This window comes from Oratosquilla oratoria, chromosome 37 (assembly GCF_046742065.1).
Source record: "Oratosquilla oratoria isolate Oo_2021 chromosome 37, ASM4674206v1, whole genome shotgun sequence".
NCBI classification, from domain to species: domain Eukaryota; kingdom Metazoa; phylum Arthropoda; class Malacostraca; order Stomatopoda; family Squillidae; genus Oratosquilla; species Oratosquilla oratoria.
This window is the reverse complement of record NC_134813.1, coordinates 38,799,716-38,826,392: the sequence shown is the minus strand read 5'-3', so window position 1 is coordinate 38,826,392 and position 26,677 is coordinate 38,799,716. Positions and strand designations below refer to the sequence as shown.

General features: G+C 40.0%; 1 protein-coding gene across 3 annotated transcripts in view; it reads right to left on the bottom strand.

Moving 5' to 3' along the window:
• Nucleotides 1-24,111, bottom strand: part of cta (Guanine nucleotide-binding protein subunit alpha cta) — a 43,954-nt gene extending 19,843 nt beyond the window's left edge. Inside the window, exons 1-2 of one of the 3 annotated variants that reach the window (XM_076175576.1) lie at nt 23,938-24,111; nt 40-129 (exon numbers count right to left, since the gene is read on the bottom strand). In XM_076175576.1, the coding sequence (XP_076031691.1) occupies nt 40-129; nt 23,938-23,997 (150 nt within the window). In that variant the 5' untranslated portion in view covers nt 23,998-24,111. The remainder of the gene's footprint in view (nt 1-39; nt 130-23,937) is intronic. The other 2 variants (XM_076175577.1, XM_076175578.1) reach the window with 2 other exon arrangements.
• Nucleotides 24,112-26,677: the final 2,566 nt, after the last annotated feature.

The window sequence follows — 26,677 nt, the reverse complement described above, 5'->3', positions numbered from 1 at the left end:
CATATCGGTACAAACAAGAATACTTCAAAATCAACATACCAGTCTTCTGTATTTTTGTCTATCCTTCTCGATATCTTTGTCTATACGTCTTGACTTATTCCGCTGATCAATCTGAAATTCAATCTTGGGCTATTGTTAGTCAGCAACAAATATCCCTACTAGCTTCTATTAATACTATCTAAAAACTTCCTACGTATATTTGCTTTAAATCTAACCTAATATTTGTGGATATTAAGCTATATGTAGTTTTCTTTTTCATTCACCTTTTACTGCAAACCTGAGTATGTATTATGTGTATATATATGTATACACACATGTACACACACATATACACATAGATACTCATTTATGACGAAGCTTATTATACTATACTGAATTTCATATTTACCAACACTTCTGGAGTTACCAATCAACCTGTGTATTTTGATTATTTGGTGCACCCTCTTATTATTCTTACAGCCTTAAAAATATCATCGTACCAAAACAAATGCTTATAATATACTGTACTACAAAATAGTTGTAAATATAATTACATATTTTGTTTTCTCTTTCAACAAGGATGAGGTGGATGGATAAGGTAATGGGGGTATTGGATGCATCTGCATAACAACATGCTACTCACAAATTATCCAAAACCTTCCTTGATCCCTTTAAACACTTCCTGACAAAACAATTTATTTTATAATATTTGTTTATTTGTCTGTTTGTTTATTATTTGCTTGATTTTCACTTACTGCCAGTTTATTATTATTTACTAATTTCCTGTTTATTATTTAACTATACCAATGAATTTCTTTATTTTGTTTATTATCATTTATGCTGTTATAATTTTCATTTATTTATCTATTCATAATCATACTTTTTTTTTTTTGCCGAAAAATAAAAAAAAAAAAAAAAAAAAAAAAAAAACCTATTTTACAGTCCAATCAACTTCATGCATCAAACATCCTCAGACATGAACCCAGGAGAGAAAATGTTCCCAAGACCCATAAGAATCACACTAGACTATGTTCAGGCATCCAGCACTACAACACCAATGCAGAACTCCTCTGGAAAAAGCCATAACACGTCCCTGACAAGAGCCACTAGACAGATGACCCAAAACGCGTCACCTCATCCTGCCCAGACGCTCCTACAATAAAAACAATAACAAATTTTCTTCGAGTGATTTATTGGCCAACCTAGTAGCAGCTGGTGGTCAGATACCTTGAAGCCACAGAATCTCTCTCTCTCTCTCTCCCTCCACCCGACCTTGCTATGGACCGAAAGACCTCCAATGTCAGTCCCATGCTTTATCTTGTTATTCTATGTGTATCTATTGAACCACTTGCTCAGGACGCGGTGCAGGACCTAGGGCCTGAGTGCGTGGCAGGGGTAAGTAAGAGTGAGTGAGTGTGTGAGTGAGTGTGTGTGTGTGTGTCGAGCAAGGGCCAAGACCAGGTCCTCTAGTCAGCGATCTCACCCAAGCCACCCAGAGATTCTTTTTGTCGACAGCGACGGCGACGATGATGATGACGAGTGAATTCTGTGGACAACGGAGTCCATGTACACTGGAGGAGGGAGGTGGGAGGAAGGAGGAGAGGGATGGGAAAAAGGAAGAGGGAGGAGGGAGGAAGGAAGAGGGAAGTGAGAGGAGGTACAAGGGAGGAAGGAAGAGTGACGTGGGAGGAGGGAGGAAGGAAGAGGGAGGTGGGAAGAAGGTGAGAGGAGGGGGGAAGGAAGAGGGGAGAGGGAGGAGGAAGGTTTGAGGAGGGAGGAAGGAAGGGAGGAAGGAAGGAGGTGGGAGGAGAAAGGAAAGAAGAGGGAGGTGAGAAGAGGGAGGAGAGAGGTGGGAGGAAAGAAGAGGGGGGTGAGAGGAGGGAGGAGGGAGGCAGGAGGAGGGAGGAGGAGGGGGAGGAAAAGAGGGACGACTAACAGGGGTGGAACAGGAAGTGGAGGAGGAAGGAAGGAAGGAGGGGTGGGAGAGGTCAGGAGGAGATGGATGAGGAAGAATGTGAAGAAAGGAAGAGGAGGAGGAGTAGGAGGGTGAAGAGTAGGAAGAAAGGAGAAAGTGGAGGAAGAGGAAGGAAATGGGAAAGAAACAAAGAGAAGAGGAGGGAGGAAGAGATTACAAGGGTAGGAGGAAGCGGAGGCAGTGGTGGAGGGGAGGAAGAGGAGGAGGAAGAGTAGTAAGTGAAGAAGGAAAAGGTGGAGGAGGAGGAGGCGGAGGGGGAGGAAAAGGGAGAGGAGAGGAGGAAGGGGAGAGGGAAAAGGAAGAAGAAGGAGGAGGAGGAGGTGGAGGGTGAGGTGGTGATGGATAAAACCTCGGAGGATTTGCAAATGCACCTGGAGGTAGGAGGTTGGAGGTTGGAGGTAGGAGGGGTTGGGGAGAGAGTCAGGGCTAGCTAGGAGGTGGTAGATTACCTGGACTCTCCTGATCACACAGGGGCCGACAGAGGTCTCTTGGGATAACGAGGAGGAGGAGGAGGAAGAAGAAGAGGAGGAAGAGGAGGAGGAAGAGGAGGAAAAAGTGGAAGAGGAGGAAAAGGTGGAGGAAAAGGAGGAGGAAAAGGAGGAGGAGGAAGAGGAAGAAGAGGAGGAGGAAGAAGAGAAGGAAGAGGAAGAAGAGAAGGAAGAGGAAGAGGACGAAGAAGAGGAAGAAGAGGAGGTAGAGGTAAAATTGGAGGCACTGCATGAAGAGGATAAACATAAGAAGAAAGAGGAGGACGAAGAGGTAAGTTTGGAAGAAATGTGAGTAGAGGAGGGGAAGGAGGAGGAGGAGGAGGAGGAGTAGGAAGAGAAGGATAAAGAGGAGGAGGAGGAGTAGGAAGAGAAGGATAAAGAGGAGGAGGAAGAGGAGTAGGAAGAGAAGGATAAAGAGGAGGAGGAAGAGGAGGAGGAGGAAGAGAAGGATAAAGAGGAGGAGGAGAAGGATAAACAGGAGGAGGAGGAGGAAGAGGAAGAAGGTTGAGGTAAAAGAGGAGACATTGAGAGAACAGGAAAGAGAAAAAGGAAGATAAAGAGAAGAGGGATGAGGAGAGGAAGAGGAGGAAGAAGAGGAGGTGCAAGTGGAGGAACTGCAGGAAGAAGAGGTGGAAGAGGAGAGGTAAGAGGAGGAAGAAGAGGAGGAGGAGGAGGAGGATGTACAATTGGAGGAACTGTAGGAAGAAGAGGTGGAAGAGGAGGAGAGGTAAGAGGAGGAAGAGGAGGAGGAGGTACAATTGGAGGAAATTCAGGAAGAAGAGGAGGAGGTACAAGTGGAGGAACTTCAGGAAGAAGAGGAAGAAGAGGAGGAGAGGTAAGAGGAGGAAGAATACGAAAGTAAACAGGAGCTGCTGAATGAGGAGGGGTAAGAGGAGGAGGTACAAAAACTACAATAGGAGGAGGAGGTGGTGGAGGGGGAAGAGGAAGGGGAGGAGGAACAGGAAAACTAGAGGATGAGATGATAAAAAAAAAAAAAAAAAAAAAAAAAAAAAAAAAAAACAGGAGAAAGTATGAAAGTGCAGTGTCCCCAACGGTTCTGCGCTAGCGACGAGAGCTTAATAAATAAATAAATAAATAAAATAAACAAATAATAATAATAATAACAATTTCATTTGGCAATGGATCAATATACATAAAGTGCAGATAATGAAAAGAACACATAGTTCGAAATAACAATTACAATGGACGAGGATAAAAAAAAAAAAAAAAAAAAAAAAAAAAAAAAAAAAAAAAAAAAAAAAAAAAAAAAAAAAAAAAAAAAAAAATCTTCAATAATTTCGCGGGGGGGATAGGGGGAGATATAATGACCTCCCCCCTCCCCCCCATCACCATTCGTAAATTCGAACGTGCATAGACGACTTTCCAAAAATTCTAAATTCTTTCGGTTTTCCACACACACATACATACACACCTCGTGGCGCTGTGGTTGGAGTTCTCGCCTGCCACTACGGCGGTCCGGGTTCGACTCCCACCCAGGGCTAAAATAATGTCAGTATCGCTTCGCTGCGGGGTGGTACTCCAACACTCATGGACGGGGAGTTGGTGTGTGTGTGTGTGTAGGTGTAAGGTCACAGTATTACCCATAGATCTGTCATACGAGCTCTGAGCTCTCATCCGGGAGGTTAATAACTGTCGATCACGGGTCCACCACGTGACCCAAGACCATGATAGTGAATCACACACACACACACACACACACACGAGACGTACCGTGGACAGCGCTACGAATTACACAGATATTCTAGACAAGATTCTCGATCTATTCTTGGACACACTGGGGGAGGGGAGGGGGGTGCATGCCCTGCCCCCCCCCCTCCGACTGGATGCGACACTGGTACTGGTCCTACCAGTAGGAGTCTCGGCCTGTATACCTCCATTCGGAAGACCCGAGACCTCAAGGCCCTTGTTCAGGTGCGTCGGTATGCAACATCCAATCATGACTAACAGACAGAACAGAAAAAAAATAAAAAATAAATAAATAAAAAATAAAGTAAATAGATAAAAAAAAATAAAAAATAAAAAAAATAAATAAATAAATAAAATAAATAATAAAAATATATGTACACACAATATATATATAAAATTAAAAACAAGATAATGACGTAATGTCGTTTCGGATCGCGTTGTGTGGAGGGACAAAGTAAGATAAAGTTAAGTTAAATAAAATCAAATAAAGGCAAGATTAAGAACGAGCGGGGCAAAGAGGGAGGGGGGGTTGGTGGGGACGTGGGGGAGAAATGGTGGGAAGGGGAAGGGGGAGAAGAGGAGAAACAAGGCGTGTGAAAAGGAGGACAATGATAAAAGGATGGGGACAGGAAAAGTGGGAGAGGACGAAGAAGTGTTTGGGGTTTTGAAGGAAGTGAAGGGGATGGGGGGGAGGAGGAGGAGGAGGGGGATGTGGGAGGGGGGAGGGGGGCATGGGAGGGGAAGAGGGATGTAGGAGGGGGAGGGGTGTGTGTGTGAGGGGGAGGTGTGTGTGTGTGAGGGGGAGGTGTGTGTGTGTGTGGGGGAGGGGTTTGTGTGTGAGGGGGAGGGGTGTGTGTGTGTGAGGGGGAGGGGTGTGTGTGTGAGGGGGAGGGTGTGAGGGAGGGGGAGGGGGGATGTGAGGGAAGGGGAGGGGGGATGTGGGAGGGGGAGGGGGGATGTGGGAGGAGATGGTGGGGGTGGGGAGGGGTGTGTGGGAGGGGGGAAGGGGAGGGAGGAAGTAATGAACAACGTAGAGGGGAAGACTACAGAAAGGTCAGGGAAAGAGTGTGGAAAGGGGAAATGAGATTAATAAAAAACAAAAACGGAAAAACGTCGTCAAAGAAGGGAAGAGGGGAGGGGAAATGAGGGGAAACGGGAAGACGTGGAAAATGGGGAAGAAAGGGTGGGGGAGTAGTGGGAAGGAGGGGGGAGGAGAGGGGAAAAGAGGAGGAGGACGGGATTAGGAGAAGCTTGGAAAAAGATAATCGAAATGAGGGGAGGGGAGGGGAAAGAGAGGGAGGGAAGGCGAGAAGGAAAGGGAGGAGGGAGAAGAGGCATGGAGGGAAGGGAAAAGGAAGGAAGTGGAGGAGGAAATTATAAAGGGGAGGAAGAGGAAGAAGGGAAGGGAGGATAGAGAAAGAGAATGAGGTACGGTAAAGAAAGACAAGGAGTGAGTGGAAGTAATGGAAATTAGAGAGGCAAGAAGAGAGAAGGAAAGACGAGACGAAGGGAGAGAAGAGGTGAGAGAAAGGAAGGGTTTTGTACATGGGTGTGAAGATGAGAGGCAAGTAATAGAAGGCGGTTCAAGAGGATAGATGTATTACTGACGCCACTGGTGATAGTGAACTGCTGGCGCCGACGACACACACACAGGAGTGGCGACAGTAGTCGTCAAGACGTTGAGATCAATCACACGAAGAATCGTCACCCCAGACTTCGACAGGGTGACAATTCTTTATGTGGGCTATCCTAGGGTGACAATTTTTCATGTGGGCCATCCTGGGTTTACGATTCTTCGGTTGTATTAGTTGATGACAATGAGCAGAACCCTCATTCAACCTAACCTAATCTTTATTCCATTGTTGATATTCGGCATACTGGGGTGACAATTCTTCAGGTAGGATCACATGGGGTGACGATTCTTCATGTGGGCGTTCTGGGGTGACAATTCTTCAGGTATCTCATGGGGTGACGATTCTTCACGTGGGCGTTCTGGGGTGACGATTCTTCATGTGGACGTTCTGGGGTGACAATTTTTCTAGTGTGCGTTCTGGGGTGACGATTCTTCATGTGGGCGTTCTGGGGTGACGATTCTTCAGGTGGGATCTCATGGGGTGACGATTCTTCATGTGGGCGTTCTGGGGTGACGATTCTTCAGGTGGGATCTCATGGGGTGACGATTCTTCATGTGGGCGTTCTGGGGTGACAATTCTTCAGGTGGGATCTTATGGGGTGACGATTCTTCATGTGGGCGTTCTGGGGTGACAATTCTTCATGTGACCCTTCCACCACTCTCCATATCTTACACATTTGTCCTGACTGCCGTCACGTGATTTTATTCAGCCGAGGGAATGCCACAAGTAACAAAAGGATTAGAGCAACGTTTCTCAACCAGGGTTCCGCGAGAACAAGTGAGATAAGCTAATGCACTTTTGATTTTTTATCTAATTTCATAAACGTAATATAATTAAACACGCACGGCTTATTCTTGGTTATTGTAATAATGTAATGTAGACATCATTCTATCTAACCTATTATTACAATGAAAATAAAATGAGAAAGATATGGTAATCTTTTTTTCTCAGCAGGGATTCCTTGAGACATGCAATTTATTTTAAAGGTTACGCAAGGGTAAACAGGTTGAGAAATGCTGGATTAGAGCCTGAAGTTAAGGCCCTTAACCCGATAACTCGCTTTATTAATCTTATTCTGGTTGACGACACGCGATTCTGTTCAACACAAGAAAGGCGGCCTTTCAAGAGGGGGCCCGCGTCCCCTCAGTAACATAAAATCGTCTTTCCCTACGTCAGAACAAAATTAATCGCGTCACAAGTCTGAAGGAATTGGTAGATCGTGGATCGCTTTAAGAACTTTACTGGTCTCTTTAGTTCAGAATGTTTGGGAAAGACTCGTCACATAATGTGATAGTAGTACACGTCACCGTCACTGCGTGACGTGGTTGTGACGATCTTAGGGAAGAGACGACACCGGCCGTCACGTGCGCATGACGTGGCAAGATGTGACGTCGGAGTGTCACGTGACTCGGGCGAACGCGTTATGGTACAGGACTGAGGGGTCTTAGTGTGACGTGGTGTCGACAGTCACGATCATGTACACTGTGACCTTCTTTCCTCCACTTCTTTCACGTAAGGAGACCAACAGCTGCCCTCCTCCTCTTACCAAATGATGTAAACATTGATACATCGCAAACAGTATAGCATAAGTTCTCAGAGAAATCTATAGTAGGGCCAAAGTATAGTTACCTACTAAAGTGCAACCATAGACTATCAGTGAATTTTAGGGGCAACAATCACCTCTGGATAATTTATTTATTCATTCATGTTTATTATTTTACTGATTTGTTTATTTTACCAACTATATATATATATATATTTTTTTCTCAGTCGGATCTCGCAATGAACCAGAAGGTCGTCTGTTGGAATGCAACTTATCAGTGTCGTTATCAGCCCTGTGATGTGGCATACGAAGTTTTGATTCTTTATCGCTTTAATCACCTATCTGCTTTGTTCCACTTTAGTTCTTTATTCGAGCTGCTATCGCCAGACGATTTTATTCAAATGAAGGAACCTTCTACACACACACAGAGGAAAAGGGTTAAAATCTGCGACGATGAGAGAAAGTGTGGTACAGGGTGGAACAAAATCCACAATAGGTATTCATCTAAATCTTGATGTCAACCCCACCCCATCAAATTAATAAAATCATGTGACACTAGTCAGTATGCCATCATGAATGATGCCACACTATTAATATGTGGTCAAGATAACAGTACATTATAGTTTTGGTTTGCAAGATACCGTAATGGAGAACCATAATCACAACCTCTGCTCTGAGATAGAGAGCCCTGATATGAACTTACTCTAGTCCAATTGCATGACCTTGTGATTCACCATTATCTTGGCTCATGTGTTGGACTTGTGATTGACAGCTATTACCCTTCTGGATGAGTGCTCATAGCTCATATATGACCAATCTATGGGTAATGCACCTTAAGTGCACAACTCCCAACTCTTTGCCCACATGTTAGTGTCAGTTTGCAGTGCAGCAATGCTGAAATTATTTCAGCCCTGGGCGGAAATTGAACTTAGACTGTTGGATTGGTGGTTGTGAATGGTACCACTGCACTCCCGAGCCCCCTACAGATCACATATCTTTTTAAACTGGAGACTCGATTATAAAAAAAAAAAAAAAAAAAAAAAAAAATAACAATAATAATAATAATAATAATAAAAAGACTTCTACTATCTCTCCGTTCTGCTACACACCTTGTGTCTCTCAACTCCAACTCTACGACTCCACCTTTTTGATGTGATATCGTCCCCGACAATAGATAATTTCTTAATTTACATGACACATGTGGGAGGTTATGCAGATTTATGGGATAGGAGGAAAGCTTTTGGGAGCTGTCAAGAGTTTTTATGAGAGTAGTAGAGCTTGTGTCAGGATTAGAAATGGAGAGAGTGAGTGGTTTGAAGTAAAGGTGGGACTTCGTCAAGGATGCGTTATGTCGCCCTGGCTGTTCAACTTATACATGGATGGGGGTGGTGCGAGAGGTGAATGCTAGGGTAGTGGGTCAGGGATTGGAGATGGTTAAAGAAAATGGAGAAAAGTGGGAGGTGAGCCAGCTGTTGTTTGCGGACGACACTGCGCTTGTGGCAGGGTCAGAGGAGGGATTGAGGAAGCTGGTGGCAGATTTTGGGAGAGTATGTGATAGAAGAAAGCTAAAGATAAATGTGGGTAAAAGTAAGGTGATGAGATGTACAAGGGGTGAAAGTGGCAGTAGACTGGAAGTGAACATTAAGGGAGAGCGACTGGAGGAAGTGGATAGTTTTAGATACTTGGGTGCAAGTGTAGCAGGAAAAGGTGGAGTGAAGGTGGAGGTAGAATGTAGATTGAGAGAAGCGAGTAAATGCCTTGGTGGATTAAAGAGTGTAATGAGGAATAGACATTTGGGAATGGATGCGAAGAGGAGACTGTATGAAGGAGTGATTGTGCCAACAGCACTGTATGGGGCAGAAACGTGGAACATAAAAGAAGAAGAGAGAAGGAGTTTGAATGTGTTTGAGATGAGGTGTCTGAGAAGTATGGTGGGGGTTACTAGGCTGGATAGAGTGAGAAATGAGGAGGTGAGGAGGAGAACAGGGGTGAAAAAGGATTTGGGAGATAGGGTTGATGAAAGAATATTAGGATGGTTTGGACACATGGAAAGAATGAGTGAAGAAAGACTAGTAAAAGAGGTATGGAAGGCAGATGTGGAGGGAGTGAACATGAGGGGACGTCCTAGGATGAGGTGGATGGATGGGGTGAAGGGGGCTTTGGGGAAGAGGGGAATGTCTGTTGAGGAAGGAAGGGAGAGGACGGAAGACAGGGGTGAGTGGAGAATGGTTGTATATGGATGATGTTGTGATTGCATGAGGAGGAATGGGCGGGGGGTGGGGTAGTATGTGTGAGTAAATTTTGACGCAGCCCGAAGGGATTTCTCCCCGTCCTCTCCTTATATGCAAGGGGGGACGGAGAGGGGGGGTCGCCGATTAAATGAAGCGGCCTTGCTGTGGATGTGCTGTGTCTTGTGACACTGCTTCTGACCCGGGGCGGTGGGCAGGGTGCGGGGATGGCCCGTCGTCCGGGAGGTGCTCAGATGAGAGGGAGGGTGGGAGGGGTGTGGAGTGTATTTAGGGATGAAATGGGTGGGAGTGTTTTTGTGCCTTTCCCTTTTTGGCTACCTCCCTTGGAAGGGGAAAAAGCCTTGGTATATGTATGTATGTACATGACACATCCCCCGTTTCCAACCATCACTTTGCATGCCAGCAGGGTACCACTGCGGATCTTGAATTAAGATGAGAATAGAACACATGATTTCTTTCTACAGGAAAACTCTCTAAAATTCAGAATTCCCCAATATTTGGAATAAAGTCACCCAATTTAGAAACCTCCAGATATCTGAAGCACTTTCAAGTATTCTAGTTTATAATTGAAAAGCTCATGGAACAGCCTAAAAGAAGATAGTCCATTCTAGAAGCATAAAAAATTCTAATGCTGAATTTGAATGTTGGGGAAAAAGTGAAGGATCACAAGTTACTACGTACCCATGTACCACAATTTAGTGTAAGTTCGCACATACAATAAGATACACTAACATATTTGCAGACAATACACATAAAAAAAAAGGTTAAGACTGCAAACTGTTAGAAGATGCAGACAATATAAATGCCCGCAACCAAACAAGGAAAATAAATCTTGATGGAGAGAGAGAGAGAGAGAGAGAGAGAAAAAAAAGGAAATTAGTCTGTTACAAAAGCAAGGAAAGTGAAAGATCTGGAAGTGCTGGTCATAAATATCTTGTCACTTGACAAACATATCAGTAAAATTATGAATGAAATGTGAGGCATAAAAGTGGGGTTTCACTACATAAAAAAGGAAATGGAGGAGGAAAAAGTAAGCCTGACCAGCCCTAGATTAGAATATGCAAAGATGATATAATCTCTGCACAAAGTGAAGGATATAAACTAGAAAAAAAAGCAACCAAACTAGTTCCAAGCATTCTAGATAATGTGTACAATGATAGATTGAAGGTACTAGGCTACACTAAAAGAAAGAGGACGTTGACATGACTGCAGTGTACAGTTCATCATAGTAGATAAAAAATGACAGAGAAAATCTCTTGGATCCAGAGAGCAGGGCTTCTTGAAATCACAGGAACACAGTGAAGACCATTTGAAGTATGTCAAGAAAGGTTTTAGATGCTTAAACTCTGAAAATATCTTGGAAGATATAGGCCAGGCAGACACCATAAGTGAATGCAATACTAAGAATGATAGCTGGAGAAAAAGACATGGCACCATGATTGTAACTCCACAGCTACTTACAATAGCTACTCACAACTGGTAATACTTAAGATGACAGTTACAGGTTTATCTATCATCAGATGTTGCCAAGTCAAAGGCAAACCCACTCCCACCCACTCTACTCCCATCCACCACCCTTGCTCTCCTCATATCTTAGCTCCTCATGGATGAAGGCCATTCTTCTCTCCTGCCCATCACCAGGGTTGGAAGCAATGCAGCAAGACACAGCACAGGGAAACAACCTGAATATTCTGCTGCCAGATTGGATCACATAGTTTTCATACCATATGCCACACCACTGTCCTCTCACCTCACCTGTCACTCAAACTCCCTCAGTTGTCATACATGTCTCATGATAGAAGTACTGCCAACAACAGTACAAGTTTTTGGCAACATCTACTACTTTTACACATTTTGTCATAAATATCTTACAAGTGTGAACGTAAACAGTTGTGGCATTGATTTTTAAGATAAAATGTGTTCAAAGTAACAAATGTTGTTGGTGAAAACTTGTTAACATTTTTAGATTTGTGGCTGTCATGAGGAGACCTTAACTCTGCGTAAAGGTCAATAGCTAGCTAGCACGTGAGCCTCACTCAACAAAGGGAAATTATTTACAAGCCTCATCTGGTTAAGTAAACAGAAACAAACATCTATGTTAATAAATATTTTTCAAAGAAAAGTAATGTTCTGGACTGCAAATCTGGGGTTATCTAAATAATTCATACAGAAACAAAATTACAAGATATAACCCTCATATACTGTATTACATGACACCCAGCTGGTTAGCAAGTGAAGGAGCAAGTTGCTAATAGGCAGTAAGCCATAGTGATTATGCAACCAATTATTCTATTATTCGATTTAGATTAAAACTTATGACCATTTAAACATATGACCTGTCCGCTAGAAGAGAATCCTGTAACAAGTCAAGGAGTACCTGTGTTACAATTAGGTAAGTAGATATATGAGAGGATGCAAAGAACAACAATCCAAATGATCCCAAGCCCAGCTGACAGACTGCATCAGGAAAAAATTTGAAGAATTGGACCTGACCTCAGTAGATGAAAGAAAAGTAAGGGGTGATGAGATCTATGTTCAGATCAATGAAGGGCGTAAATGAAACTGACAGATCTTCTGGTCTGAGATGGAAGAGTAACAAAAAGTCATGGAAAGAAACTGAAAAAGAAAAGGTGCTACAAGGACACCAAGAAAAACTGTCGTCTGTACAGGTGCATCAATTTGTGGAACAGCCAACAGGAAACTGTCAATATAAATATATAAACAAGTTTATTGTAAAGTTCAACTGATTGAGAGAGGATACACAGATGGGACTCTATGAGCATAGCTCCTTTCTTGTAATTACAATTACATAAACAGATGCAGGTGATTGCAAAATATGTGTACAATGCGTGTACAATATGTGTACAATGCGTGTACAATATGTGTACAATTTCATGACCTGTACCTAGCAAATACATGTCACCTTGGGAACCAAATATAAAGTTTAATATCAAACTTATTTCATTAGTTGTCTTTTAATTTTTTTTTTTTTTTGTTAAATGTCTTTTTCAAGATTCTAGTTAGTAAGACACAATGCCCACAAGAATACAGGCAACTAGACAAATTATTTTTCTATATTACAGCATTTGTAAAATATATGTGTTATATCAGTGTGGTGCATGAATTTATGATTCTATACTAGAAAATATATATATGTACTGAGAGTTAGGTAGGTATGGTTGCCATGTCCTTAGCATGAGTAGAATCCTGTGGTTGTTCCAAGTCACACTCTTGTATGAATAGTCTCCTGTTTGTATTTCTAAGGCACATCATGCATGAATATGATGTGTAATATATATATATTAATTGTTAAGCAATGTGCAATACCCGTCTGTTGGGGTGCACCTCATTATGTACTGTCAGATAATGCCAAGCTCAGAAACGTTAACATAATTTGACAGGAGAGCTCATTCTGCTTTCTCATTGGTTGAAGGTGTTTAAACTACCACTTTACATATGTTTTGTCATCCCAGAAACATAAACTCCCATTCCTGAATCAATAGAAGGGAGTCAATAGAGAAGAGAAGCAGAGATCTAGAAAGAGAAAAGAACAGAGAAGACAAGAAAAGAAGCAGACACCCAGGGCCCACCTGAATCTATGTAGAAATTATTCTACATTTGTTGATTATGACAACTCTGCTAAACAAGTCCTTTGGACCACAAAGATTGCCCATCTCCACATGAAGTGCACAGCCTTCGTGTTTTTTCAAATTGTTTCAGACATCTCCAGACTGCTGCTGGACTACATGGAAACTTCACACTCTCTGTTATTTCTCAACTACGAAACATCAAGCAATATCTTATGTGTTCCCAACTACCAGAAGCTCCATCTGCCAGAAGTTATCATGCATCAGCATCTCACCTCAAACTACCCATTTGCTCCTGAGACTGGAATGAGTTAGCTAATACAATAAATCCATTGGTGTGACTTTAGCAGCCAGAATCAAGACTTGTCTACATCATAATCAAGACTTGTTTTGCCCACCTGTTCTTATGTGCTGTATACAAGAGTACACCCAGCTACTCTACTTGGTAAATAATATTCAATGTATATTCTATGTAACATTTATTGATATCTTGTATTACTCTATGTCAATTTATGTTGTATGTTTTTTTTATTTCTTGTAGGTAATTTTAATGAAGTGTTTCATTATCCTGCCTGAACTCTCGGTCACTCGTCTAAACTGTGCATGGCTTTAACTTTTTTTTTCATGTTGCAACTAGTCTGGCCCATAGGTGGGTTGTGACGAGGGTGTTACCGAAATCTGATATTAACTACAGGCAAGACACAGGCTACTATTAGCATTGGCTTAGTCCTCTAAAAGTACATCTATCTCTAAACCATATCTAGTTAGATACCATTAACCTCTTGAATACAATAACACCTATGTATGAGTTATGAGCCATGACTGGGGTATACAAGGATGCTGGCATCAACTTCCTGATTATTTCTATTTTGTAGTTGTTGCTGACCTCTATATTCTGTGAACAGGCTTGATCACATTTTCAGGGTGAAAGATAACTAGTATAACAGCAGCAACTTTATATTTTGTAATCCACGTACTGTGATGCATCATCATACATTAGGTAACCTGACGTGTGCGTGAATATCTGACTCTTATTGAAGAGGTAAAATTCAACAATAACTTCATTATACCTTGTAAAAAATTTACCACAGCCTGTACATGAACCTGAGTTATCATTCAGTACAAGAACCTGAGTGATTATTTCACACCATAAATCACAAACCAAGCCAAGCAGAATAAACAGATTACTGACAATTAGCTATTCTATCTATATAACAAGGGTTTCTTCCCCCACTGACATCTATCCCTCGGAATCCTCTTTCCTTCAAGAGGACAGAATCCACCTGACCGGGCTACGTTGCGGCCGCCATCCACCAGTTTTAATTAACAGAGATGGATGAATGGATGTATTGTGGATCTCTGTACAGGATGTAACACTTCATCCCATACTATTCAACACATAATGGAAGACTGCACTGCACACAATTATGCACGCCAATAACACAATATATACTCCATAAGGGAGTTATGGGAAAACACTGCTCCAGCTGTGGTGTTCTTCATAGAGACAGACAAGACTGCTCACCCAGACAGCATAAGGGAATGTCATCATCATCCCCCTTAAAAGGAAATGAATTGTTGCAACAGTACATTTAACAAAGGGCTTGTCCCCAAATTGAGTTTATTCTGCCAAAACTGTAAGCAGTTGTTATCTTCAAACACAGAGTACTGTACACTAAAAAAACTCCATAATATTCAGGATATATCAACATTGGTTAGGAAACACAATTCATGTACAAACTGATGAAGAACATAAATGTGGCCTTTCATTACAAGGATGAAAACAAACTACTGAGAATCCAATCTGTCCTAGATTGAACATTCGGCAATGGTAAGACTCCCACACAAAGTGAAAGGTGTAAGCAAGATTAAGAGAATACAACGAGTAGCAACCAAAATGATTACCAACAATGTCGATAATTTGCTGGAGAAATTAGAAGCACTAGCCCTGCCATCATGAAAAGATAGAAGAGAAAGCATATTTGATTGCAGGGTTCAGATCATTGAAGGGGGCGGACAAAGTTGATGAAGATCTCTTGATTTAGAATAGAAAGGCATTAAGAGGTCATAGGAACAAGTTGAAACCAACCAAATATCTGTAGGATATGAAAAAATACAATTTTCTATACATTTGCATAAACTGGAAGAGCCACAAAGATGATACAGCACAAACTGGAACCATACATAAATTTAAAACAAGTTATGAGGAATGGAGAATAAGATACAGGATCCTATAAGCACAACTCCATTCATGTACACTATAATTAGGTAAATATATGCACATGCTACCTTTGGAATGTTTCATGTGATCACCAGTAATTAAAAGTTGATGGGGAAGAAGAAGAAGAAATTAAACTTCTATGGACAAAAGTCAATTCAAAACATGATTGAGTTCTGAAATTTTAGAAATGTGTACTTGTATTTATTTATTCACTGTCTGTGTGTGTATACACACACACACATATAGCCAGTATACATATACATATATATATATATATATATATATATATATATATATATATATATATATATATATATATATATATCTCTCTCTCTCAAAGGGACATTAACATTTAAAGTGGAAATGAACTCTCGGTTCGGATTACAATCAATCAAACCACTGCCCCAGATTTCTCTTGCAGGAAACCCACATCTCCCAGGTAACCAACATCAGCCACCAGACTGGCCCATAAATCACTCAAGGAAGAAATATGTTGTTGTTTGGGCATGACTAAGGTGAGGTGTTCAATATCTTCTATGTGATAGTTGCATCTGGGGAACCTTGTTTCTGCGGCCAGCCCTATTCTGTATTAGCATTATTTTAGTGCTGGGTGGTGACCTGAACACAGTCATGCCAGTGTGGTTCTTGCTTCTCTTGTGAGGGGCTTTCTGGTGGGGTTAATGTCTTGAGAGGTTTGGTGGAGTAAGGAGTTTGGTTGTCTTACAGTCTTAGTTCCTGTTTTATGATCTGACTGTTACTATTTTCATCTGGATGTGTTGTGGTTATTGTACATGTTTGAATAGTATGTTGCTGGCATTCTGACTGTTTGGTCTTCTGTGGGTGTTATCTTACAAAACACATGGAAAATATCATAACAAAATAAGACCACTTTTCATCAGTTGCCTTGAATAAAATGCAATTATCTTAAATCTTTAGAAAATATTTGAACATGGTAGTTCTGACAAACTAGTAATTTATGTAAGTTATGGCACTGAAATGATTCAATAAAATAGACTGCAGCACTTGTCAGATGATGAAAGATGTAATAAAATATTGACAGTCCAACATAGACTCTGGGAAATTTTATGCAATGTCACTAGCCTTGTAGACTAGATTTTCTGGGGGATTTTCAGTGTAGCCTATTATTATTCTTAATGCTTTCTTTTATACTACAACACAGGAAATATATTACATACGTGTAATATTTTTCCTCAAAACCATTGGCAGTATTAAATGATCAAACCATTAAACATTGGTGATTGTTACTGACACAAATATAATATTCTTCTTCCTTCATAAAATCCACCACAAACTGGAAACCTGCATCACCACAGTGGCTACTAACAGTCAATAAAGATTGTTCTGGAAAGAAATGCTGAACATGACTGTGATATTACAGTGGAAGTGTTTTTATGTTACCAGCTTATTGTTGCCTAAAGGGAACAGTTACTAGTTGCCAGCTCTCCTTATGTGAAATGGTAGATAAGTATAGTTAAAATTAATAGGGAGAGATCTTGGGCCTGCAACTCGAGATGAAAAGAAGGATGTTGAGAGATTCTGAAGACGGGCCATAGGGAGATGATTCTCTTTGATATTGGTCTTGTAGGATCATCGTCTACCCAAGGTTTAACACATATAGGGAACTGAAGAGGAGGAGGGCCACCATAGAATTACTAGTGGGAGTAAATCAGCTCTGATTGTCAGGTCCTATTGAGGAAGTAGTATCTTGTTGCACCATCTTTAAGACTTTAACCCAAGCAGTGTGGAAGAGGGGGGGTAAGGGGTACGGGGAAATTCTTCATTAACCTCTTCAACATTAGTCAAATTCTTGTGTGCAGCATTGTATGCCTACGAGTAATGAATGGTGCATTACGCTACTCACGTTATAAAACATAAAGTCACTGCTGTATTACTTCTTTTTTGCTCTGAGTAATAGTAAAGCCAGAAAACTTGATCAAACTGGTTCACAGAATTCGGGGGTCACACAGCTACCACTACAAAATAAATATAATCAGTACACTGACACTGGCATCCTCATGTACTCACTCGCACCTCATGATGCCTATGTAGGCGTCATTATATCGAAGATGTTAACAAGATGTTAAGATCAATCTGTTGTCCAAGCTCTTTCTTGCAGGAAACCCACAACACCCAGGTAACCAGCAACAGTCACCAGATTGACCCATAAATCACCCAGGGAAGAATATTTGGTTGTTTCTGGGTAATAATATAATACTGTAATAACAAATTCATTTGGTAATGAATCAATATACATGAAGTGCAGATAATGAAAAGAATACATAGTTCGAAATAACAATTACAATTGTCAAGGATAACACAAAAAAAGCATGTAAGCTTATTTCCATTGTGGTATAGTTAGATGAGGTGTTTGGTGTTTTCTGTGGGCAGTTTGCTTCTCTCAGGTTTATTCTGTGTTGGTGCTGTTTCAGTGTCTGATGGTGACCTGAACATAGTTCTTGCTACTCTTGGGAGGGATTTTTCTATGAGGATAATGTCCAGAAGGGTTTGATAGAATAGGGAGTTTGGGAATCTGTCCTAACATGCTTGTTTTGTGATCTGTATGTGAATGTGTTTTTGTATGTGTGTTGTGTGGTACAGATAGAAGATTGCTGTAAATATTTGAGTACAAGGTTGATATAGTCCTTGCATTCCAAGAAGTCCATACAGGGTGGGGCAGAAGTGTGAATTCACCTGAGTGTGACATTGCAAAATTGACCACCAATTATCGGATTGTCACTTTCATGTGTTACCCAGCAAGACCTTGCCATCGTAATATGGAGAAAAAGCACTGCTATATGTCATAGAGTTTATTCAAATGGTTGTTATGATTCTAAAAAGTGATACTCATTGTACAGTACTGTACAGGTTCCTTTACTATACACAGAATATATAAGAAAAAATATCTCAAATAGCACATGGATGAGAAATAGAAAGAGGCATGTTCTAAGGTTGTTTTGGCAAATTGGTCCACACCCTCAATGGACTCCTCGGAGTGCAAGGACTATAGTAATTTTCTTTTAAATTTTTCCATCCATTCAGTTGGTTGTACTTGTGTGATGTACTGAGAAAGGCGAGTGGGGTTGAGGGCCCTTGCACAGAACCATTAACATTATTTTAATGTAGCACAGAAGACAGGGGTCAATGGAGAATGGTTGTGTATGGACGATGCTGTGATGCATGAGGGGGAGTGGGTGGGGGATGGGGGGGTGAGGGAGTATGTATGAGAAATAAATTGACGCACCTGGAAGGGATTCCTGCCTGTCTTCTCCTTTTCTGCATGAGGAGATGGAGAGAGGGGGTTGCCGATTTAATGAAGCAGCCTTGCTATGGATGTGCTGTGTCTTGCGACACTGCTTCTGACCCAGGGCAATGGACAGGATGTGGGGATGACCTGTCATCCAGGAGGTGTCAAGAGGGAGGGAAAAGAGTAGAGGGGAGTGGAGTATGTAGGGGATGGAATGGGTGGGAGTGGTTTCTATGCCTTTATGTTTTGGTTACTTCCTGTGTAAGGGGAAAAAAAAACTTTGGTATATGTATGTATGTATCCTATAGATAGGATTTTGGTTTCTGTATGCACATACAGACGCTCCTTAACTTACGTTTTAGTTACGTTCCAAATGGCCGAACGTAAGTTGAAAATGAATGTAAGTTGTTACTGTACTAAACATCTGTAAATTCTATTATCGTATCTTACAAAACACCCCTAAATCATTAATTATACACATAACATTGTAAAATAATAACATTAATTTCAAATAAATTAAATTCAAGCAACATAAATTGAGATGGTGGAGGAGGAGGGGAGGAGGAGGATGAGGCAAGGCACTTTCAGTCTGTCGTTTGTGCAATGTAAACAATGGACGCAGCGTCATGCGTAAGTATCGTTTGAACTACGGAGAGCGCGCTAAACTAAAAAATTCACTCAAAAAAATTGTTTTTTACATTCAGTTCAAACGTAAAATTGAAAAAACGTAACACGAATGAACGTAAGTAGAGGAGTGTCTGTATTCTATTGGGGAGGTTTTGGCGCAACCCGTTGCCGTTCTCAGTGTGTAGCTCAGGGGGTGTCAATGTTTATTTTCTTGATTGTTGGGGACCATGCTGTGGAAACAGTCATGTGTGGTTCTAAGAACTGTTTGTAGACTGATAAAAAGTTTCCTCCTGCAGACCAAAGCCTATGCTTGTTACAGATCTTTGTATGTTTATTTTCTTGTTGAATTTCACTGTCAGGTCTTTGATGTGTGGGCTGAAGGTCAGACGTGTGAATATCAAAAGTAAGGTCAAGGAATTTTTTTCCTTTTTAAAGGTTTGGCTGCTCAATTTTACTACTGGATTTTTGTTGTTGTTATTCATGGTTCTGAAGTAAGAATAGTGACCAAGAGGACTGCTGTATTCAATAACTTTTGAGTAAAATCCAACAGAAATATCTGCTTCTGGGTACTTCCACAGTTTATATTCATCCCAAGTTATTATCACAAAGAAGCACGCCAAGCATAAGTCCTGTATGAGATATTGCCCAAAGCAACTTTGTTTACAACCTGATAAGTATCCATGTCAATTACAGTAACTGTTCAACTTGAGGGCCATTACAACCACCGTTCCCTCTAAGCTGTGTGCATGTGCATGCACACATATATTTTACAACTAGTGCACATAAAGAAAAAATGTGCACACAAGGTTTTCAAATTATATTAAAATCCATTCAATAAAGAAGTTCCACCCAAACATCAACTTATAAATTCTCTTAAAAATATGGTAACTTGCCAACTGTCAAACCAATAATTGTTTTCTTTTTCTCTCTTTTAAGTCTATCGCTTCCATTGCAAATGAAACGACTTTGCCGCCATGGGTTCGCACAAACTTTTCAAAGAAGGTAAAGTTTCCACACAAACAAATTTCTGCGCGCATTCACAGCAAAAAATTAGAGGAAACATTGATTACAACCATCTATTTTTTAGCTGAGATCTCTACAAATATACTGTACTATGGTGCAATTTTTTTCTAAACAAATTCTAACTCTTTTGATGAAGGAATCCCATTTGTTACAAATATTAATCTCTGCCTGATGACTAAAAACTTGCTTCCATGTTCAAATATATAAAATCTTGTGGAATTGATCAATTCTATCTGAGAAATATTCTTATATAAATATACCCACCCTTCCTCTTTTACTCCAAGTATACAAAAGAAATTTGTGAGACGATAAGAAACATGCCATATCCCTTCTCCTGATAGAATACCAAAACCACTATCATTAATCAACTTGTTTCAGAGGATCTACCAAGTGACAACGCTGTCCAACAGTAAGTCCACACTTTATGGCAATTATATTCTCGTACACATGGAAACTCAAGATCCAAATGTTCTCACTGTCACCCTTTAATGATTTACAGCATCTATTATTTACACGATAATCAATTTCAGTCATTATATGAGGGTGACATAAATGTCCACAGTTCTGGCAGAATTCAACCAATCAAATCTTATTCTGACCTGCCCAGGCAACATCATATACAGTAATTGTTGCCATGGATTTTACCTACTACAAAATGTCCTACAGTGATTGGCAATGGTGGTTAGATCTTTCTATTGGTCTATCTGAGAGAAAACATTAAACTATTGTCCATGTTGCATTAATGTACTATTTAAATGCCAACTGTTTATATAAATTGGAGGGAACAATTTGTCAGCTTTCCTTTCGTGAAAAGGTGGAGGAAATACAGTGGAACCTTGGATAACAAGCTCAATCCACTCCGTGACTCTGTTCCTAAACCAAAGAATTACAACAAATGCACCAAAGCACTACAGAGCCGGTGGGATTATGTGTACAGGTGTAAGTGTATATTTGTACACCAAAGTATTGTTCATTAACAGAGAAAAAAAAAAAAAAATCACAAAATCTGTTTGTTAATTGATTTCTTTGTTAAATGGGGTGTGTATTATCTGAGGTTCAAATGTTGACAAATTTGATAGAGATCCTGGACCTGGCCCATAAACTCAGTATCAGACCCTTTAGGCTACACCTACAGATGGTGATGAGGAAGTTGAGGTTGCATTTGTCAATTCTGAAATGTGACATTCATATTGATACAAAAGTAATCTATCTCAAGATGGCATATTCGACTTCTTAATGCTGCATATGTTCAGTCTCAACTGAATATGAAATGATCCAATCATGGACTACATACATACATACATATACCAAAGGCTTTTATCTCCCTTACAAAGGAAATAACCAAAAAACAAAGGCATAAAATCCACTCCCATCCATTCCATCTTCACATACTCTACTCCCATCCACACCCCTCCCTCCCTCTTATCTTGGCTCCACCTGCATGACAGGTCATTCCTGTATCTCACCCACTGCCCTGGGTCAGAAGCAGTGTAGTAAGACACAGCATATCCACAGCAAGGCTGCTTCATTAAATCGGCAACCTCCTCCTCTCCATCCCCTCATGCAGAAATGGAAAAGACGGGGAGAAATCCTTTTGGGCTGCATTACTTTATTTTTCACACATACTCCCCCACCCCCCTTTCATGCATCACATCATCAACCATACACAACCATTCTTCACTCACCCCTATCTTCTGTCTTCTCCTGTCCTCTTTCCCAATACCTGTTTTGTTTCGTCCATCCATCTAATACTTGGTCACTCCCTCATGTTCATTCCTTCCACCTCTGCCTTCCACATCTCTTTCACTAATCTTTCTTCGCTCATTCTTTCCATGTGTCCTTCCCTATCTCCCAATTCCTCACGCTAGTCAGCCTAGTAACCCCTACCATGCTTTTCAGGCACCTCATCTAAAACACATTCAGATTCCTCCTCTTGTAAGTTTCATGTTTCTGCCTCACACAGTGCTGTCAGCACAATCACTTCTGCATACAATCTCCTTAGCATCCATTTCCAAATGTTTATTTCTCATTACGCTTTTTAATCCCCCAAGGCATTTACTTGCTTCTCTCAATCTACATTCTACCTCCATCTCCACTCCTCCCTTTCCTGCCACATTCGCACCTAAGTATCTAAAACTATCCACTTCCTCTAGTCTCTTTCCCTTAAACTTAATACTCACTTCCAGTCTGCTGCCACTTTCTCCTCTTGTACATTTCATCACCTTACTTTTACCCACATTTATCTTCTACTTCGTACGACAGCACCTCGGGGGGGAAAAAAAAAAAAAAAAAAAAAAAACACTGCAATACTAGATGCAACAGAACTGTTTAATGAACAAATTTTTAGTAAATGTCAATACCAAAGCCTACAATTAATATACATAAGGCTTGGGAGCAATCAATACCATACCACAACATTCAATCAGAGCTAAATTACAAATTGACACATAATTTAATCTATTTTTATTACCACCACTAATTCATGACAAGTCTTATTCAGCTGACAAGTCAGTGCTACATACACTTTTTTTCATGAATATATATATATATACTGTATATATATATATATATATATATATATATATATATATATATATATATATATATACATATATATACATATATACACACACACACATACATATATATGTTTTCAGTACAAAAAAAATTCACTTGATTTTGATGTTTTGACATTAAGACAAACTATTTTGGTACATCTATACCTGAAGACCTGAGGTTCTAGAAAAGAATTCCATGATCTGTATTTACCAAATATGTGTATTATCAACACCCTACATTCTTATCACCTATTTTTACTTGACCATTCATACCTGCATACAGACTAACATTGTTGTTCTGCTCTAATTGTTTTGTGTCCGCTTAAAAAATAAATAAACACAGTATAAATTTTCATTCAAGTCATGAAGAAAACGGTGAGATAACTGATTCACAGACTTGTAACAAATTCAGTGTTTCCCTATCTGAGCTTAGGCCTTCTGTATTTAATAAAGGTAATGTAAATGTTTTGCTTCCAAATTAGCAATCTCATTACTCCCTTACAGTCTGCTTTGGCAGAAAACTTTCCCTCTTTTTGGTAACTCCCAATCACATTAACATATATTTCAATTGTGAGATGGGTGTCAACCCTTTATTAACCACACATTACTTATTTATCAACTTGAACGTTATAATCTTATCTACTGCCTATCTACCTTATCTAGACTAGACCTATGCTTTCACTAAACTCAGTTTTCCAATATTACACCTTAAAATGGGGGGACGAATACGAAGTTTGTCAGTTATGTGGTCAGCAAAAGCTTAATGACATGCATTGATCAAACATAACTGAAAATATGATCTACTGTAATACTTTTGCTACATTTATGTACGGGAGTGAAACTTAGGAAGAACGGATTTACCCAAGAAAATTAATTACTGCCAAGACAGTACACACTTCCTTTTGTTTCTACACCATGAAATTTCTTGTAATACTTTGGTAACGTGAAATGCCACGGTTTATTCCTACAGTGATTAATGTATATTTATACAGTTCACCTAAAACCTGGAAAGTGACAGATAACTATTGGCAAGAATTGGGAAATGACCGCATATTTCCATTTTCCTCAAAACATTACTCACCTCTTCTGGTGTCCATACAGCTCTTAAGCAGCAGTAGCAATTGACGAACACCTGCGCCATTATTGCACATGAATATTGTTTCTTTGCATCGAAAAGTATAACTCAATGACAATTTCTTTGCTACCACCGAGTAGGACCTCTCCTCCACCCAACCCCATCTAAACAATCACCAGCTTCAACTGAAGGGAGTTTGTGAATTGAGAGAAATGATCAGTTTTCATATCTGTTGTCATCGTCTAAAAAAAAGGAATATAACCTAACCAATATCACTTAATTCTGTATATTATGATGTACCAATACAGCTAAAGTATTTATAAGATATCCAAATATTCATATTTGTACGTAATTGCAATCGCGACAGAAAGTATAGAGGTAAACATAGGCGCGCAGTTAGAAATCGCGTATGTGAGGTAATCATTTTGAATTGTATAAATACCGGCTCATACTAATTGTAAAGTGTAAAGATTTGGAGAAGACCATCATAATAAACCATGCACTCGTATTCAAGACAGTAAGGCATGCATTTGTAAAGAATTAGAACTGAAATAATGTTCGATCGAAATGATTAACAGTACATGATGGAAAAAGTGTCAAATTATCTATTTCCGAAAAGAAAACAGTAAACACACTACATGTTCCATGGAAGGGAAAGAACGATGGATCCCGTATGCAGATCCATAGATATTCTAGAAATAACGACACAGAGAATGTTGACCACAATTATATCGAGTACGGACTAGAAAAATTTATGAATATTCACTTAGTTTACTAGATTGAATTCTGGCTCTCTATGGTTAATATAAATTAATTTTCATGCAGATTAGTTCATCTTTTACATACTTCATTTTCTTGCTGTGGAGTACCAGTAGCCGAGCTACTTTTCAGGCCTGTCCCTCTCCTTCCTTCCACCCTACCTACGTCTCGAAGTCTGCCTACCCCACTACCCTTCCTTCACTCCGTGGAACGTGGCTGCACCAGATGAATCACATCTGCCTAGAGACTGTGATGATAGACCGGGACTCTACCTGTAAGCTTGCCCAGAATATTCTACAAGACTGGATGGGAAGAGTGAGTGAGGCTATGTATGTTAACTACCATTCCTTGAACGATCTTTCTTCCATTGAACTTCCAAATATTTTAATGTCCTCGATATTGCTGAAAGACCCTCCCACCCGCTCTCCTTCACCTCCACCTCCTCCTCCCTCCCTTATCCTCGCATCTTGACATCTGTCATCTTGACAACATGCCTACCTTCCCTGCAGCCATGTTCTCTCACGCCCGCTTTTATACCCTCTCTCTCATACAACAGACCCTTTCCTATTCCTCCCTCTCTCGACATTTCTTCCTCCGCACGGAAGTTTCCAATCAAATAATGATAATATACGACGTAACAGAGAGAAACAGTAGACTTGTAGGCATAACTGTTGGGTTGAATTAAATAAGCGTAGAAGCAAAGGAGCTGTACAAATTATAAATAAACAAATGAATAAATAAAAGACAAGAAAAACTTCAAGGTTTAATGGTATTTCAAAATGGAAACATGAGGAATACTGGAAACAATTGACGAATAAGATTCATTATCTAACTCTATGTTCATATGCACATGACTGGCAAAAACTAATGTAGTATCAGTTCTTAAAGGAAGAAGTAAAAAAAAACACCTTTAACCAGTACCATTGACCAGTGTGATAGCTAAATTATGTGAGAAAGCTATAAAAGATTATTTGGTGAAACATGCAAACAAACGACATTTTTGGTGGATAACGAATTCTGTTTAAACGATGGAAGGTCACATGTATCAAATCTACATTTTTATCTAAGATTGGTTAATGCGTTAGCTGGGTAGAATATGTATACTTAGACCTAATATATTTGATAAAATACCTCATAATAGAATTTATTGGAAGCTTGGAACGTTAGTTCTTAGAATGAATGATTTGACGGAAAGATGGTGCATGGGAACAGTAGGATGATAATTCAGGATGGTGAGTTGTTCTTGGTGTATGTAAATGACACAATGGAAAATATAACAAACTGCACTAAAATATTTACAGATACTGCAAATATCAAGATACGAATAAAAACTAAATAACAAAATGTTACAACGAATTCTTGGCAGTATTATTTGCACGAAGTCAATGATGGTGAACGAAATTTATTGAAAAAATAATGCAGCTTATTGGAAATGGGTAAAATGAAAAAAATCGCTAATGAATTGCTCAATGAAAAAAAATAATCAAACACAAAATTAAAAGAAAAGTAATATCTGGAAGTTTTGGTCAAAGACAGCCTACACTTGATAAGCTCATCAACAACATTCAACATTGTATGAAACACACAGATTACTGATAAACTTACAATTATTTTCTACTACAAGGACACCACACACACACATATATACATAGTATATATATATATATATATATATATATATATATATATATATGCTGCAAATTGAAATATGCAGCATTAATGTTGCCTCTGCATAAGGCAAAGGTCATTGATAAGATTAAGAGCATACACAAGGCAGCGACAAAACGTTTGATTCTAGCCTTGCAGATAAGAGAGGCTGGGCCTACCTTAATAGGAACAGAGAGGAGTGGGAGGTGACTTGATAGTCGAGTTCAGAACATTAGAGAAACGAATAAAACTGACAGAGCTCTGGGATAATAGTCACAAAGTCATAAAAAATAGTACAGCTCCTTCCCTATATGTTACAATTAGGTCAGTGCATACCGGT